Source organism: Lathamus discolor, chromosome 4 (assembly GCF_037157495.1).
Source record: "Lathamus discolor isolate bLatDis1 chromosome 4, bLatDis1.hap1, whole genome shotgun sequence".
NCBI classification, from domain to species: Eukaryota; Metazoa; Chordata; class Aves; order Psittaciformes; family Psittacidae; genus Lathamus; species Lathamus discolor.
The window spans coordinates 74,551,027-74,568,220 of record NC_088887.1 but is presented as its reverse complement, the minus strand read 5'-3'; the positions used below and the strand labels follow the sequence as shown (position 1 = coordinate 74,568,220).

The 17,194-nt window shown below is 40.0% G+C and overlaps 1 protein-coding gene across 2 annotated transcripts in view; it reads right to left on the bottom strand.

The window, feature by feature from the left end:
- Window positions 1-17,194, bottom strand: part of ABCC4 (ATP binding cassette subfamily C member 4 (PEL blood group)) — a 152,339-nt gene that overhangs the window by 11,087 nt on the left and 124,058 nt on the right. For both annotated transcript variants that reach the window (XM_065678058.1, XM_065678059.1), the window contains one exon: window positions 13,102-13,207. In XM_065678058.1, coding sequence (XP_065534130.1) covers window positions 13,102-13,207 — 106 coding nt within the window. The remainder of the gene's footprint in view (window positions 1-13,101; window positions 13,208-17,194) is intronic.

Here is a 17,194-nt window from a genome sequence, read left to right as displayed (position 1 = left end):
ACACGCATGATCTCATTTGACTCAAGTTTGACACCAGGGACCCAGCACTAGTGGAAAGGTGCCCACTCCTTTTCTTCCGGTTCAGTTAAGTACATTTCATTTGAATGGAAAATAACTCAGCCAACAACAGCAGCATAATTACATCTCATTTTATAAACTGTATGCACAGAAACCGACACGGAGTTGTTTTATATTTTCATAAGCTTGTATCTTAGAGCACCCAAGTTACACTATGATTTTCCTTTGAAAGCCATTTCCAGTGCTGTTTGGTATATAGCTGAGGAAAGCGGTCATGGAAAAATTTTAAAATATCATCACAGAATCACAGAATGGTTTGGGTTGGAAGGGACCTTAAAGCTCATTTAGTTCCAACCCCTCTGCCACAGGCAGGGACACCTTCCACTAGACCAGGTTGCTCCAAGCCCCGTCCAGCCTGGCCTTGAACACTGCCAGGGATGGGGCAGCCACAGTTTCTCTGGGCAACCTGTGCCAGTGGCTCACAATACACAACAGATGCAGTATTTCACCCGCAAAGGTATACTTGCACGCATTCATTTTTCAGTGTACTTACTCCTATCCTATTTAATCTGAATATTGAAGAATTAATGGCAACTTTAATCGCAATCTTTTAAATATTCCAGTATGTCACAGTTAAGGACAGCTTCCTTAAAAATGCAATAGATTAATTTACCGTATATAGTTCAACCTAAGAATTAAACAGGATGTTTCTGGTGCTTTGAGTAAGTATTTTTCAGCATGCCATTAGATTATGTAACTACTCCTTCAGAAAGAAAACAAAAAGCATCTACATTAAATGTGCCTCTCACAAGCAAAGAACTACAACAGGGAAAGCAAAGGGGCTTTTAAAATTTATATTACTGTGGTATTAGAATTTTAACATCCATTTTGCAACTATCTGGAACAACCACAAACATGGACAGTCTTTCTGCTCCAGAGAACCTGGGGAAAAGAAGGAAAATTCACTTTTCCTTGACAAGTTTTAAACAGCCAAGTGCAGAAGATGAATAGATAGAGCGAGAAAAATTCCATTCACATTTAAACAAATCATTAATCTGTTCATATCCTTTCTTGGTGAATAAAACCAAACTTGTGTTATGGAAACAGACAGAACAAAACACAGGGAAAACAAACTGTGGTCCTTTTTTTCTAAAAAAATCTGAAATGAAAAATGAAGAATGAAACTCAACAGACAACATCATTCCTACAAGTCAGGAATACTCCATAAACCCTACTCACCACAGAAAAAACACTGTTTCTATTAACTGCTGTCATCTATGAGACAATGGAGAAAATGCAAGCTGATTTACTTGGTAGTTATACGTTTAAATACTTACGCATTTATTAAAAAGCGCTTAGACAAAGAGATAGGTACACTTCTTTGAAGAAATATGGGCTGATAAAATTTAAATAAATAAATAGGTACTTTGGCTAAGGCTTTGCATACTCTTACTCACTGACTCCAAGCCAAATTAAAATCATTAGGACTTCAAAAAGCCAGCTAATCATTCAGGAAAGGTGGAATCTGGTGTTTACCAGCCACATATTTTCTGATCAACCTGCATGCAATGCTTATCACTGCACAATATGACCGAATTGAACCCAGATGCGTTCCAAGGCAGTTGTACCAGTGGAACTTGATACAGAAAAGCCAGAGAAGCTTGTAGCTGGCGAAATCAGATCGGCAGGGTGATTAACTGAGGACGCACGCAGGAGCACGTGACTCTGAATCAGACTGGGACTTCGTTATAGGCTTTAACACGGATACTGAGAGGGGGATTTTGGACAAATCATTCAACTTTTCAGCTACTTGGTCTGACTCTTTGTAAAACACACCAAATAAAGACTCGTAATCATTCTGTGGGAGTTAACTGCCTGTGAAATACTTAAGACAGCCCAGAGTAAAATAAAAACAAACACAAAAACGCTATATAAAGCCAAAGTACTCAGTCATACATAAACCAGGGCCAGATCTGCCACCGTCTTGCAGTGGCAGCTTGTTTTACCTTGCCTGAACTGTTGTTGCCTTTGTACCACATCCTTGTGACTTCAACAGGATTTTCTCAAGTCAAAGAGTAACTTTAACAGTGTAAAATTTACAAAATTGGAAAAAAAAAAAAATCGTATTCAATGGAAACTGCTCACACCCTTGTGTAAGGTGAAACTGCTCTTTACTTACAGCTATCCACATTATCCTTACTCAAGCAGAACTATTCATACATCTTAAGTTCAAACAGGGCTCAAATACTACGTTCTTGAGCAAAATCCTCTCCTGCCACCTAATTCCACTCCACCTAACGTTTCAACCTCGTTGAATAGGCTGGGGCAATGCCTGCTTATCCCAGCTGTGATCTTTTCAGAAGGATAAGCACCACATTGGGTAGAAGGCAACACAGTTTTGAACAGCACTTTGTTAGACATAGAGGCACAAAATACCATAGAAGGAGTGAGATTAAAAACATCTCAGGGAAGGACAGAGAAACAGAAAAGCAGCATCTGAATCTGCCTAACCTGCAAAGCCAAGTGTGAAAATGGAGCATTAGCCATTTAAATGTGTTTATGTTAACTCTAGCTAGCACAGAAAGACTACTTGCCTATGCCAGAAAACTGTTGCTGAACTAAATTTGTGTAAGATTTGGCAACTATAAAATAGTTGTCCATTTTGCCCCACGTGTACCCTACCAGGGTACCCTACCCTACCTTCACGCCATATGCCTAGGCTTTCCCCCCCAAATTCTGCAGCATTTCATTCCATAGCCTCATAGACTAATGTATCAACCATGACAAAAAAAAAGCAGCAAAGACAAAAAGGAAAACATAAAATGGTGAAAAATAAATCAGAGATCCATTTCACAAAGAAAAGAGAGAAACGAGACAATGAATGACAAGGATAATACATCAAAATAGTCCAGTTTCCAGCAGAAACTTCAGAAGCAGCACCTCGTTGCCCTGATGATTCCTGCAACTAATCTACATGGTTCTGTTGCACAGGACTTTGGCAAAGCACACATTCATTCATTAAGTGAATTTTAGGTCTTCTTTGTCGATTAATATAAGCAAAATAGATGTCATTGCCTACAGAAAGAACATGTACGCTTAAAAATGCTGTAACAAATACCACGTATTTATGGCTATCCATAGACACAAAAAAGTTCTAAATCCTGCATTTTCTAACTTTCAGCAACAAAAGCAGACAAACCAAGAGAACAATAGTCATAAAACATTCTGAGAAAAAAAAAAATAAAATAGTACAAGGTTGGATGTGTCCAGCAACAGAGGAGGGGGACATGGGAATTTATTTCAATTATTATTGAGGAATGACTAGTATTCCTATTCACGTTCATCTTCACCATAAAGCCAGAGGGAAAACAGGACATTTAAGAGTTGATCATAAATGTTTTTATTTCCTATTCAAAAGGAAAATAATTCAAGCAAATTATCTCCTAGGGAATACATCTGATTTAATTTAGACTCGGAGAAGACGTCACCAAACAGCAAAATTATTATTAAAGTTCAAAACTCTGCTAGGAATACAACTTTGAACAATGTTTTCCTCAGAGAGCATACATCAAGATGATCTCCAATAAAGTCCTGGGAAGAGAATATTCAGGAGATGCTTCTGGTTACATCATATTATAAGAAATATATTTATACAAGACAATACATATTTGTGGGAAAGAGTCAACAGCCTGTGCTCCAGTTGGCATTGAGCTCAGATACAGGCATGTCTCTTCTGTCTCCTACCTCATCATGGTTTGTCCAAACAGATCAGAAACATGTACATACTTCTCTGAAAATATCCACCTATCTAAACAGGTGTGTGAACACTGAAGAACACTAAAAAGGCTGCAAACACAACTCAGGAATCATATTAAAGGTGTCCCTACCTCTCCCTTTTGGTTTTTCTTTTTTAGTAGTGGGGCTTTGTTTAGCTGTCCTCTGGATTTTTGTTTTGTTTCTTTTCATTCCTCAGGTTTAACCTAAGCATTCCCCAAGCTTCTTCAGGGTTCCTATGCAAATTACTCTACCAGTAATTCCAGACAAATTTGGTGCCAAATAATGTACTTTTCATATATCACATGTACAAACAAAGCAGAGCACACTTGGGCATTTACCTTTGTATGATCTGAATGATTATTTTCAGTCTTTCCAAATATCTCATCTCAGCAGAGCTTAACTTTGTTGCAACAATGCCAAACCTGCCACTCGTCCCTGGGATTTGGCATGTACCTCCTGCTCACCTTCCCCTGCTTCACAGGAAAGGCAACTTAAAGTCATTTTGTTCCATAACCAGAAACAGAAGATTTCTTTGAACTGAAATTATTCTTGAGCTATAACTCAGGGAAAATCGAGCATGCAACACTGCCTGAGAAATCGTTTCACTTATGAGTTATCTTTACTTTTCTTGCAGGGGCTTAAAATTCTGCCTTCTTTTTCTCCATCTGATGCCATGCCACTGTAAACTGTCTGGAATGTTGTGGGGAAAAAATATCAATTATGTATGTAGTAATGAGTCTTATTCTACTGATAATCACTATATATTAACTCCTCCTGTATCTTGTTAGAGGGAAGAAGCCTGTTAACCAGCCACTGCAGATATCTCTTGTATTGTTCAGTTTCCTCACCTCAAAACATCTGATATACCAGTGCAAGTTCAACCTTTGCCTTACAGAGTACAAAGGGACCTCATGCCAGCTCTTACCAGCAGCAGTAAATACTGACAAAACTCTCCCTTGGTCAATCAGTGATGACTGTTTCCCTCACAGTAAAGCCAAATTTCTCAATTGGGATTACAGAATGGCTCAAATGTGGCCCTGAAGTGGCGAAAGATACACTTTGGTTTCAGAAATCCTACTCTCTAATAAGGCTTTTGAGGGTCTTACAAAGTGAGATAAGCTACAAGGATATTGTACTTTTCAAGAGGTTAAGGAATATTGTTGCAGATGACTGGGCATGTCTCTTGTTTTATCAGTTTTGGTTGTCAATGAACTTGTGGCTCAGCTGCCATGCACATGGTTTCACCTTATCAGAAACTCTCTGAAGTATCAGCCACCAGCATGTCCTGTGCTAATTTGTTTTTAAACAATAATACAGTACCTCTGAGAGAGAAAAAAAAATATCATTCTCCACAGATGTGTTAGTAGAACGGTTTGGGTTGGAAGGGACCTTAATGATCACCCGGTTCCATCCCCCCTGCCATGGGCAGGGACACTTTCCACTGGACCAGGGTGCTCAAAGCCCCGTCCAACCTGGCCTTGAACACTGCCGGGGATGGGGCAGCCACAGCTTCTCTGGGCAACCTGTGCCAGTGCCTCACCACCCTCACAGGGAAGAATTAATTCATAATGTCTAATCTAAATCTACGCCCTTTCAGTTTAAAGCCATTACCCCTTGCCCTGTCTCTACATGCCCTTGTAAAAAGTCCATCTCTAGATTTCTTGAGGCCCCCTTTAGGTACTGGAAGGCTGCTTATAAGGCCTCCCTGGAGCCTTCTCCATGCTGAACAAGCCAAACTCTCTCAGCCTGTCTCCATAGCAGAGGTGCTCCATTCCTCTGATCATCTTCAAGGACTGCCTCTGGACCTGCTCAAGCAGGTCCATGTCCAACTGTCCTGTCCTTACACTGACGGAAACACATTCACACATTAATGACTGACAGAATGAGAGACCAAGATTCATCAAACATTGGCTTCACTCCCTGCAGTGATCCAGCTCTTCATTTGAGTGCTCTCAGCTGAAGTACTGCTGTAATCATCAGTTGTCTTATTTAGGCAAAAGAATCTTGTCGGGAAGACCTATTGAGATGCGAGCAGCTTTCAAGAACTCAAAGATGCCAATGTTTTGGAGAGATGTGGCTTAAAACGGGCAAAGAGAACAAACAATCCTTTTCAAGCTCATTGTGATTTTGACGCATTGTACAGACACCTGCGCCAGGTGTGATATTCAGGTTGAATAAAAAGAAATAAATTTAGTTCTAATCCATATTTTCAAGACAGAGGTTTTGTCAAAAAAGGGGTTTTATTGGTGTTTGTTCCTTTTAAATAATGATAGCAGGCACATAAATATGAATTTAGCTACTTTACTGCAGATTACTGGTTTCAGATCCACAGGTACTTTAAGGTTCCTGTGAAGAATTAGGCACCTGGTTTCAAAAATTTGGCTTTCATTTGGATGCTGGAGAGCGACTAATCATCAGGGACTGTAGTGATAGGACAAGGGATAATGAGTTCGAACTTAAACAAGAGAACTTCAGGTTGGATAAAAATAAAGTTCTTCCCTGTGAGGGTGGTGAGGCACTGGCACAGTTTGCCCAGAGAAGCTGTGGCTGCCCCATCCCTGGAAGTGCTCAAGGCCAGGCTGGACGGGGCTTGAAGCAACCTGGTCTACTGTGAGGTGTCCCTGCCCATGGCAGGGGGTTGGAACTAGATGATGTTAAGGTCCTTTTCAACCCAAACCATTCTATGATTCAAGCTCCTACAATCCACTAAGTTCCTTAAAATTCTTTTCACAGAAGAGATTTCAACAGCACAATACACGATAATATTTTACTACACTCTGAATACTGGCCTAATATGAGGTCAAAAACCCTTTCAGCTCTGTGTTACAGAACAAAAAATACAACAAACAAACCCATTTTATACCCTTGCAGTTCTCCTACTTCAGAGTTTTGAAGGTCTGAAAAGCAGTTCTGATTGTGTACCTAATTACTTCTGCTTTTCATAACACTTCATGTTCTACCATCCCAGGTTCCAGGAAAATTTATGGTCTTGTCAACTGATCTCTCCTAGCTGTCTTATGCACTTGATGGCCTGTATCTGTCAACAGGTAGCTCTCCATCAAGAAAACAGCCCTACACGTACATACTTGAGATGTGAGAGTCAACACCAAAAGTAACACGTACGGTTTTCACAAGGAACTGGTCAACAACTAGGACTACACATTTCTGTATGTTGTGACTTACATAATTCCCCCTAAACAGAATGTTTAAGATTTACTGTAAAATACATTCATTTTCCAGCAGCGATATTTAAATAAGTGTCAAAAAAGAGCTACTAAAAGAAGAGCCAACAGACCACAGCACTTAAAGCTCTAAGTCTGTATTACTAATTTAAGTGTACCACCACCACCTTCCTACATTCTCCACAACTCCATCTGAAGCTGGGCCACAGCAGCAAGAGCTCACACGAATGTATCAGTAAGTCAGCTAGGGCTCCCCACTCCTTCAAAAGCTCTGCTTCTCACTGGGCTGCATTCAGACCCCTTTACGCTTATTCTCCTTCTAGCTCCATGACTCTTACATTTCTGGCAGCATAAGGCTTCAAAAGGAAGAAGGGTGGTGACTGGCCTTAACCTGACTGCCGTGTGTACACTGGTGCGTACAGCGCTTTCCAGGGAACAGGGAGTACTGCATCCAGACAGCCTCAGACAGAGGACAATGCAGAACACAGATTTCCGTAATTCCTGGAAGAATGCCGCCATCCCCTAGCTAAGGAAGGGCAGCACTATCATGATGCTGCTTAGGTGTCTAGTAACACCACTATCCCATCTCGAACTGGATGAATGGATATTAATGTGTCATACTGGGTCAGATACTAGAACTGCATAGAGAGACAAGTACTCAGATCCTGTCTACTGCATAGCATTTTTTATCCAGCTGTAGGTGACTCCCCTTTCACCATGCAAGATGCCTAGATCTCTCCCCAGAGTTTTCCATTTGCTTTCAAGATGTTCACACCTACTCTTGGTGGACTGATTGCCCTGCTGAGGTTAGATGTCTACAGTGCATGAAACCCAGTACCTGATTTATGAGGCTTAGGTGTTCCACCATGGTAAACGCAATGCCGGAAACATGAGAACAACCGAACGGGGGAGATGTGGGAAGTCATTTTCTATTGACCAAAAAAAACAACTCAAGTCTAGCTGTGAAGTACATTGTATTGTTACCCTGAATATTACTCATTTCAGAATGTAACCACAACAGGTTTTCCCATAAATAAATCAAATCTCTTCCCGTGATTCTCTTCATCAAAACCTCCCTATTTGAATGACAGATTTTAATTACTAGATCAAGTTCTGCTTGCATAAAGAGTTTCCATTTCAAAGAAGTATTGCATTGATATGAAAAGTCTCTGTGGAGAAATATCCTTGTCACTGGAAAACACGCAAGTTTTGACTGCTCTGTGGCTTTCCTACAGAAATACCATGGCATAGCATACAGAGCATACAACTGCCATCAGGCTCTTGCCAGATGCATATACTTAATTTGCTACTGATCCACTACGTTCCTGGATGAGCCTCAACTTCTGCATGCTTCAGTTTTCCCCTCTGTAAAAACACAGTTTCTAAGAAGTATTTCTCAAGCTGGAGAAGGAAGCAGATAGGAGGGGGAGGAGTGGGTGACGGGGATTTTACGAGATACCACTGGAAGTCTTGGGAGTGGTGCCTCCTGGCTGCAGATGCAATTTATGTAAAAGGCCCCTGACCTCTAAGGTGAGGACAGGATAGGGAAGCAGCTGTTGTGGTGGTAGGGAAGCTACGTGGAATGAGGGGCCAGTGGAGCAAGCCTGAGATGAGGTTCTGCCAGGATTTGCCATCACAAGAAGAGGCATCTTCAGCATTTATACCATCCTCCCCTTCTGCTAAGGAGCAGTCCAGCTGCTTGTGTCAAAGAGCTAAAAACGGGTACTGCTAGCACCTTACGGGAGGAGTTATAGCTTGAGTTCTCAAACTAATGAAAAAGGAAAGAGAAGATGTCCTATGAGACACTGGAGCAGCAGCGAGGGAAGGCACAGGGGAGAGGGGGGAAGGAGTTTGAAAACCGCTGGATTATAATTTTATGGTAGTATTATTTGATGGTCTGACTTAACAAGTCTTTCCAACTTTGGTTCCAAAGATTGTATGGATACTTCCCTATCTCACCCAGGTGTTTGAAGTTTAATTAATTAATGTTTATAAAGAGCGTTACAATTTCCAGATGAAAGGTCCTATGCAAGTGCAATGTAGTATTACTCATTGAGGTGATTGGGTTAGAGAGTATCACGTTACACAATACAGCTCTTCCCTCAATGATTTTAAGCATTTGAAGTTCTGATAAAATGTGTTTATCACTAAGATAGATATAATGGAAATACTCTTAAGGCGTGACCTGGATTATGAAACCAGAGGTATGGTTTTGGGAATGGAACAAACGAGAATTAAAACAACTCCTGAGGCCAAATTTGTCTACAGTTGTATAAAATGTATTCTGTTCTTCCTTTTTTTCCTAGTCCAGTAGGCTTTTCTTCTCTTCTAAAATATAACCGGTTATTATGATGGGTGTGAGCAGACATGCAACAGTTCATGTTCAGTTCCTATTTCCATACTCATCCAACTTGACATTTTCTCATGACTTTCTCAAAATTATTTTCTGTTTGTTTTTTTTTTTTTTTTTTTTAATGTTTGGATTAACCATAAATGTGAATAATTTCTTTTTGGAAAGTTCTGCTTTAACCAGCAATTAAAATGAATTAAATCAAAAGCTTGTGGACAACGCCAAACCTGAGATTACAGTCAATACACTTAAGACAGGCTGACATGTCACATGGTCTAGTGTGAGGTGCCTCTGCCCATGGCAAGGGGGCTGGAACTAGATGATCTTAAGGTCCTTTCCAACCCTAGCCATCCTATGATCCCATGACATTCAAAGCTATTTTGACCTAGACAGGCTAAAAGGATAGGTCAGCATGAACTTCATGACTCTCAACAATGACACAGATGTGAAAGTTCTGAATCTGGAATGGACTGACCGCCTGCACCAGTATCAGCTGGGGAGTAACTGCCTGGGCATCAGCTGTGCTGAAAAGGTATTAACAGGAGTCAAGCAGTGTGCCAAGAGTATTAACAAGAGGGCAGATCAAGGGAATAGCTTCATTCAGCGCTCATCAATCAGATCTGGAATATGGTGATCAGTTTTGATCCCTCAATGCAAGAAAGATGAGGGTAAATTGGAGCAAGTTTGAAATAGTGTCACCAGCATGGACAGTGGACTGGAGCACTTGACCTACAAGGAGAGGCTGATGGAGCACTGCTTGTTCACCCTGGAGAACAGATGGCTTCAGGGGACCATCTTCCCATACCTACAAGGAAGTTACAGGACAGGAGCAGGATCTTTAGTGAGATACACAGTGGAAAATGAGAAACAACTTCCCTAAAATGAAGGGAGGCTTCAACTGGATATAAGGAAAAAACCCAGATTTCATGGCAGATAACTAAACATCGGGGCAGATTGCCAAGAGAGACTGTGCAATCCCAAACTTTCAATGTCTTCCAGATCCAATTGGAAAAAGCCCCAAGCAACCTGATCTGAAATTAGTGCTGACCTTGCTTGAGCAGGAGGTTAGTCTAGACACCTCCTGAGGTTCCTTTCAAACTGATTATATGGGAAGGGAGGGAAACCCTAGTTTATGTTCAGATTACATATGCTTATTCAGGAATGGGCTTGGACTTCAGAGACTGGGTTAAGAGAGTTGAACAAGTTTGTCCAAAATTCTTTGAAAAATAACTTTACTCATTATTTTTCAAAAGACAACTGCTAATATTCAACTGCCAGGTTCCACCTTCTTCCCTAGCTTCCTAATAAACTTACCATGAGAGCAAACAACTGAGATTCAGGATGGCATATAATGAATAATAATATATAATGAAGGCATTATTGCACTAGAGGTCTCAGCTGAAGAAGAAACAAACCCAGGGTTTTTAATAATACCAAGTAATGGAAGAACAATGCATTTTGGTTTAGCATTTTTACTCTTATAAAAGAATCTGCATCAATTTAGATTTGTGAATTACTAAAACACATTACTGACTAACCAAATTTTAAAATGCACTGAAAGCTTTCTTCAGCTGAGTCTTCTCAACTTCTGTGATACTTAAGTAAATAATTAATTTTTCTATGAATGCTCTTTTTATTGTTAAGGCACTCACTAATAGTTAAGTCTTCTATTATTTTCCTTGCATTTTTAACATGTACTTTTCTTACTCTTCTAAAATTCTGCTATATTCCCACTAGGTGTTACATGCCTGAGTAAACTCAAGTAATTAAAAGTGTAACAAAAGCACATGTGCCATAACTCTGATCATTCTAAATATGTGACTGTATTTCTGATTTGTCCAGAAACAGTATCACTAGCTCCTTTCACCCCTTTCTCCCTTATCACCCTCCTTTTCCCCTTCAAAATTACAGAAACCTGTAAGATCAAAGTGGAGCAATGTGAAAAGGTGAAAAATATTTAAGAATTACTAATAACTATGGACTAAAAGGAACATCATCTTGCAAATCTGTTCTTTAATGCTCTGAAGAGGTCAAAGGCATTCAAAAAAGACTATCAGACAATGTATGAACATAAACGCGGTTTTAGGAAACAAAATCTCAACAGTGGCTAAGCTGAAACCACATAAGCTTAAGAATAATGTACAGACTAAAAATGCAGTAGAGTAGCTATATAGTTGGTAATAACAGTGAGCAATTTGGAGAGAAGGGTGATTTCTATGCTTTGTTCCAATGTTTTTTGGCAAAAAAGTAAACAAAACATTTAGTTTTCATTACAACTGTGTATTAAAGGTAAACCCATGAAAACATCTTCATGGAAAGAGCATTCTGTGCATAACATGTTAATGGTAGTTAATGAACCAAAACCCACAGAAATCCTTTTGGACAGCTAACAAGCACACACAGCTATTAATTAGGTCACAGTTGTTTCCTCACAAATCTTTTGTTCACTTTAGTTGTAGAAAACACCAACATATCCATTAGACCTGTGGGGAGGTATTCACCAGTGAAGAAAATATTTATTTATTATACGTTAAATGCTTGCAATTATATGACTACTTATGGCAGTTCTGCTGGTTTCTCTCTTTGTAAGTAAACTATAATCACTCAGTTCACAATCTATTCTGCTGCTCAGAACACCACTCACCTCATTAGACCAAATGGCTTCATTTTGTGTACTTCAGACAACCACTGTAACTCAATCACAAATTTTAAAATGTTTTTTTGAGTATCCACTAAAAAAACTGAAAGAATTAACATGCTTCATTTTCACAAAGGAAAAGTTGAAGAAAGTAATTTTTTAAAGTTACCACTGGGAGGTGAAGGGTAATTTCTGACTGAAGCCCAGTTAAATTTGAGTTCCACTCATGAACACGGTTTGCCCACTGTCAGCTACATCATTAACTGGCTGTGAAGAAAATGCTTGCAAAGGGCTCCTGTTCCTACTGCAGAAAATTGCAAACCTGCAGGCTGCACATCATTTCAAGGACACAGACCAGCCTGATCTCCTGAGAGCCTAGGGAGGACCACTGCCTTTATGAAAATAATCTGCAAGTACTTCTTAATTTCTATGTGTGTGCAACACACTGTGGGGCAGACAAAATAGCACAGAAGGTACATCACAGTGTCTATTGCTGTTCTGTTGGAAACAAAGGCGGCAGAGACTGCTGCATTGGTGATGCTTCATCTTTTCTGTTTGAACCTTGCTTTAGAAAGCTGGCTGTGTTCATTACCTCACCAGTCTAGTTCCACTTCTCCCACCACCACCCTTGCCCCAGGGCAGCTGCTGCCTCCTTACCTCCAAGTCTCCTGCCCCAGAACCTCTACCACTTCCTCCTCACACATCCCACACCACTAACTATTGTCACTGCCTCCCTCAGCCCACCGAGACTGAATTAATAGACCTGACCAAATCCAGCTGGCTCTGTCCAGAGCCTCTTGGGTGTGTCTTCACAGTCTCCTAGTGCTGGCAAAGTTTATTTGCTCAGGTCTGCTGCTGCGCCTCACCTGCAATGGGTTCATGCCTTGCAGGTAGGAAACCACAGGGCCAGACAATGTAAGAAGTCTTTTCAGGTCATTACTTCTATGGTTTTCTGAGTTGCAAATCACAGTAACTAGGGTAACTAGGTTAACTAGGATAAGCCTGAAGAGCAACTTCTGACCACTTTTAGATACAAATTAAGAAGAAAGAGTCAATAACAGCATTCTTCTTCAGGGAAAAGAAAATGAAAAAAAAAAACCAAAAAAACCCAACAAAAAAATAGTTGACTGTCTTACCATAATCCTGTCACTGTCAATAATGGTGTTCAAGCGGTGTGCAATGGTCAGCACTGTGCAGTGAGCAAACTTTTCACGGATTGTCTTCTGAATGAACTCATCTGTTCTGAAACATAGCAAGAGCAATGCAGACAAAAATAAGATGTTTGCATGGATAACTGATTGGCAGGCAGATTTTACAACTTCATCAAACATGACTGTATAGCAGGAAATATGCTTATGAGGTCGTTACAGTACTTCCTCCTCTCATTACGTTAGATGACTTGGGGGCGTATCATGAAACATACTCTAAAAATGTATCCTCTAAATACCTGAGGACGAAAGAGTTTCTCCTTGCAAGTAGACCAATAGGTTTCATTTCAAGAGACTGATTTTCCAGGCTTTGATGACAGAAAAATTTTGCCATCAGATATTCCTAGGGATTTTTACATGGGAAAAAAAAAGTAATTGCCATTTTCTTTCAAGCATTAGTTTGCATAAGCAGTGAAGAAAAGTTGGTGAAAGCAAATATCCTTCATTGCAATAAATCAACTGAAGAACGAACACAAGACAGACTATAATCAAGGTTCTTGATCTCAACTGCAAAAGATGGTTACGTAAAGAAGGTGGCTGGTAAACTAAAGTCGGACTGGAGTAGCTCAAGAACCTGAGTACAGAAAAAAGAAAATCTGGCATACTCCATTAATCAAAAGTGTTAACTGGAACACACAATCCAAGGAAAGGAATAAGAGCTTTTAAGTTAAGAGCCTCATTCTACTACATTAATCAACCACCTAAGAAAAGAATATCAGGAGGAAACATAAGATTTGTAAAGAATGAAAACTAAGCTAGAGCACAGACATTAAAGCATAGGGTTAAAGTGGTAACTGTCACAAAGCCAAGAACAGTGAAAAGGAAATAAAAGTATACGAAAAGATACATAAACCACAAAAATTCTTTGGCTGTATAAATAAGCATTATGGTAAAAGAGGTGCAACAGTCAGAAAACTGGAGAGTATTCAAGTAACAAACTGTACAAGAGAAGCATTGACACCACTTAACACAGAGCATACTAGTCAGGCTTACATGTGGAAATCTATATAGTCCTCTGTTTACTCAACGAAAGGGGAAAGGCATGGCTGGAAGGAGCCCTTGAATTAGGCAGCCACCAGGTGATGAATGCCCTCTAGAGGCAGCCCACACTGCAGAGGAAGCCTTGGTTTCCAACCCTCTCACAAAGCCAGGCCATGTGAATACTCACATATTGCCCACTAGCCTTCAAAAAAACCCCAAACAATGAGTGATGACAATGGAGAAAAAGGTAAAGAAGTTAAAACTTTCATGCAAGATAGAAGGGAGACACAAAGAACTCAAGGTATACTGGGGTTAGTTAGCTCCAGCTGGAGTTAGGAAGCTCCAGCCTAGAAGCTTTAGAGGTTCTGATTTCCAGGATTTCTATTAAAACATTAAATGGTACCTTTATATATAATGACTGGAGAATAATAAATGCTGTAGAAAGGGTTAAAACAAGACAAAGAAGGTATCTGGATAAACCGGTATATTTAGGCAGCCATGTTGGCTTCAACCAGTTGCTTAGAAAGCCTCATTTCTTCAAATTGTTAAAAGTAATTGGAAAAATTAAATAAAATACAATAAAGATCCATGCAATACATGCCTTCCTCTGACAAATTATTTTTTAGACAGAAGCGCAATATTTTCTACACTGAATCTGTCTGCACATGATAAGTATTTAGTATCACTCCATAAATTAAGCAAAAAGAATTGTTCTGATGCCACCATGTCAGGAGGCACTAACAATAAAAGGCAGACAAAGCAACTTCGGAAGAACAGGATGACTTAGAAGAATGGATTAACCTCTAAGTTTCCACAGTAGAAAGCACAAGCTCATGCACCGAAGGACTGACTGAACATCTGTTACAAACAGTTTAAGCAATCAGCATGACAAAGGAACAGACAGATGCCTGCTGATGACAGAATGATCATAGAGGAGGAAGACATAAACAGTTAAGTAACAGTTCCCATGCATGCTGACTGTCATCTTCATCAGAAACATTTAAGCTCTGTCATGAGCTTAAGCGAACAAGGTTCTGGGTCACAGTCTGAGAAGGCTTAGTCCTGCTTCCTAAAAGCAGATGAACAACATGGTGGGAAGCAGGTGCTCCTCAACATCTCTTTTTGAATCAAGGCTAGTATGCAGTCAAGGAAAGAAACAGGAGGAGAACTCAGGACAGAGCCATGCTCTTTATCCTTGTGTGTTAAGAATTTCCTTGAGAAAAGAAGGCATCCATCATTAATGCCCCACATCACAGCAATACCACAGCTTTCAGTGTGGATGCATGTATCTGTTTGTGCTATCTTCTCAGCAATGCCTCAATGACTTGACTGCTCTCCCTTTCTAAAGGGAAAAAATCAAGGCCACAGGTAAGAACACTCAGTAGGGGAGAGGCTTATACAGATGGCAGGATGTGTTCTCTGTAATGGTTAGAATGTTAAAACAGAAACAAAAGCCTCGGTACTCCTTAGAAGTATGTAAAGAAAGCCTTTTTCTTTCCTTACAGTCAAGCTCAAGGTGAGGTTTCATGCACAGCTACTATGGAGCACAGAGAATCACAGCTTGCACAGGGATTTTGGAAACAACTTTTTAAGGGGCTCAAAATGATTTGTAACTCTCAGGTTATTCCTATTGTTATCTGAGAAGAATGCCTCATCCTTGAACATCCCTGTCCTCTGCATTAATTTATTGTATCTCCCTTTATTATATGCATTCCTTAGAGCACTACCTCTTCCTACATTTACAATAAAACCTATTCCTCATTCTCATATAGATACTATCAAACTATTATCTTAAACAGGTATTTCTTGAATATAAGCTTTTCCGTAATAAGAAACTGCTGGCCATACTGTGGGTGTGACAAATATTGCAAAAATGAGACTACAAAGTAATCAGAAACAGATCTAATAGCTCCATCTTTAAATACCACAGTATGAAATCTCATGTAGACATGTTCACTGACAGGAACTTGATCAGAGCCTCTCTACAGTCCATGGTAGATCTTGTAGTACAGTTTTTTTTGGGGTGGCAGGCAGGAGCGCCAGCAGTAACCTCTAGAAGAATCTTGGGAAGAAGGTAGGAAAGGTAAGAAAATCTAAGACTAAGAAAAGATCTGCGTACAGAATTACAAGCCGACAGAGTGTAGACTATATCTAGAGCAGTCTACCCTCTAGAAAAGTGCCAAAGGAAGCGGCATTTCTGCCCTTTTTTCAGGGCATAAATGGACCCTTTGTGGAACCTACCACACTGAGAAAGTGGCTAGGCAAGTGCCAAGTGATTCCATCACCCACCTCAGTGGATCAAACCCCATCATCTTTCAGGCACATTAGAAACCAAAGATGCAACCTGAATACCAAAACCAGGGCTGCTTGATGACAAAAGATCAACCCTAATCTGATTATATGAAAATGGGAACCACAATATTCCCCATCACAAGGAGCAGTACAATAAGAAAACACAAAATGGTGGTATGGCTGTCCCACTGGCATCATGGGTTGAGGATCCTAACACCAAGTTTCACAGCAACCCCAGATCTGGTATAACCTGAAGTCGCTGACTGTGTAAAGAGAAAACTATCTAAAGAGCAAGAATAAATACAAGCTGAATGAGAGGCAACCAAGCTGCTGAAAGGAACACTGGATAAGCCATTATCTTCAGTCTAATGTCCTCTTGGGATTGTCCTGGAAGTGTATCTCACACTACACAATTCCTGAGTGGCTTTAGATAATTTCTCCAAAAGAGAAACAAATACAGACAGCAGTAAGACGTAACCAAAGGTTAAACCTGACAAGGTTAAGCTGATTTAAGGTGATTAATGAACTCAACTATGTGCAGTGGCTGTTTTTACCAGACTTAATAAACAATCAATGTAAAAAGGTTGCAGTGGAGTGGTCCCAGTAAGTTTTGTCTTCTATAAGCGGTAAAAATATGAGCTAATGTGTCATATTGTAACCAGTGTGCAGAAAGCTTTTTAAGTTCAACTTACTGAGTAGTTGAAAAAAGTCTCAGTTACTAAGGATTTTGTTTCAATATATCACTCAA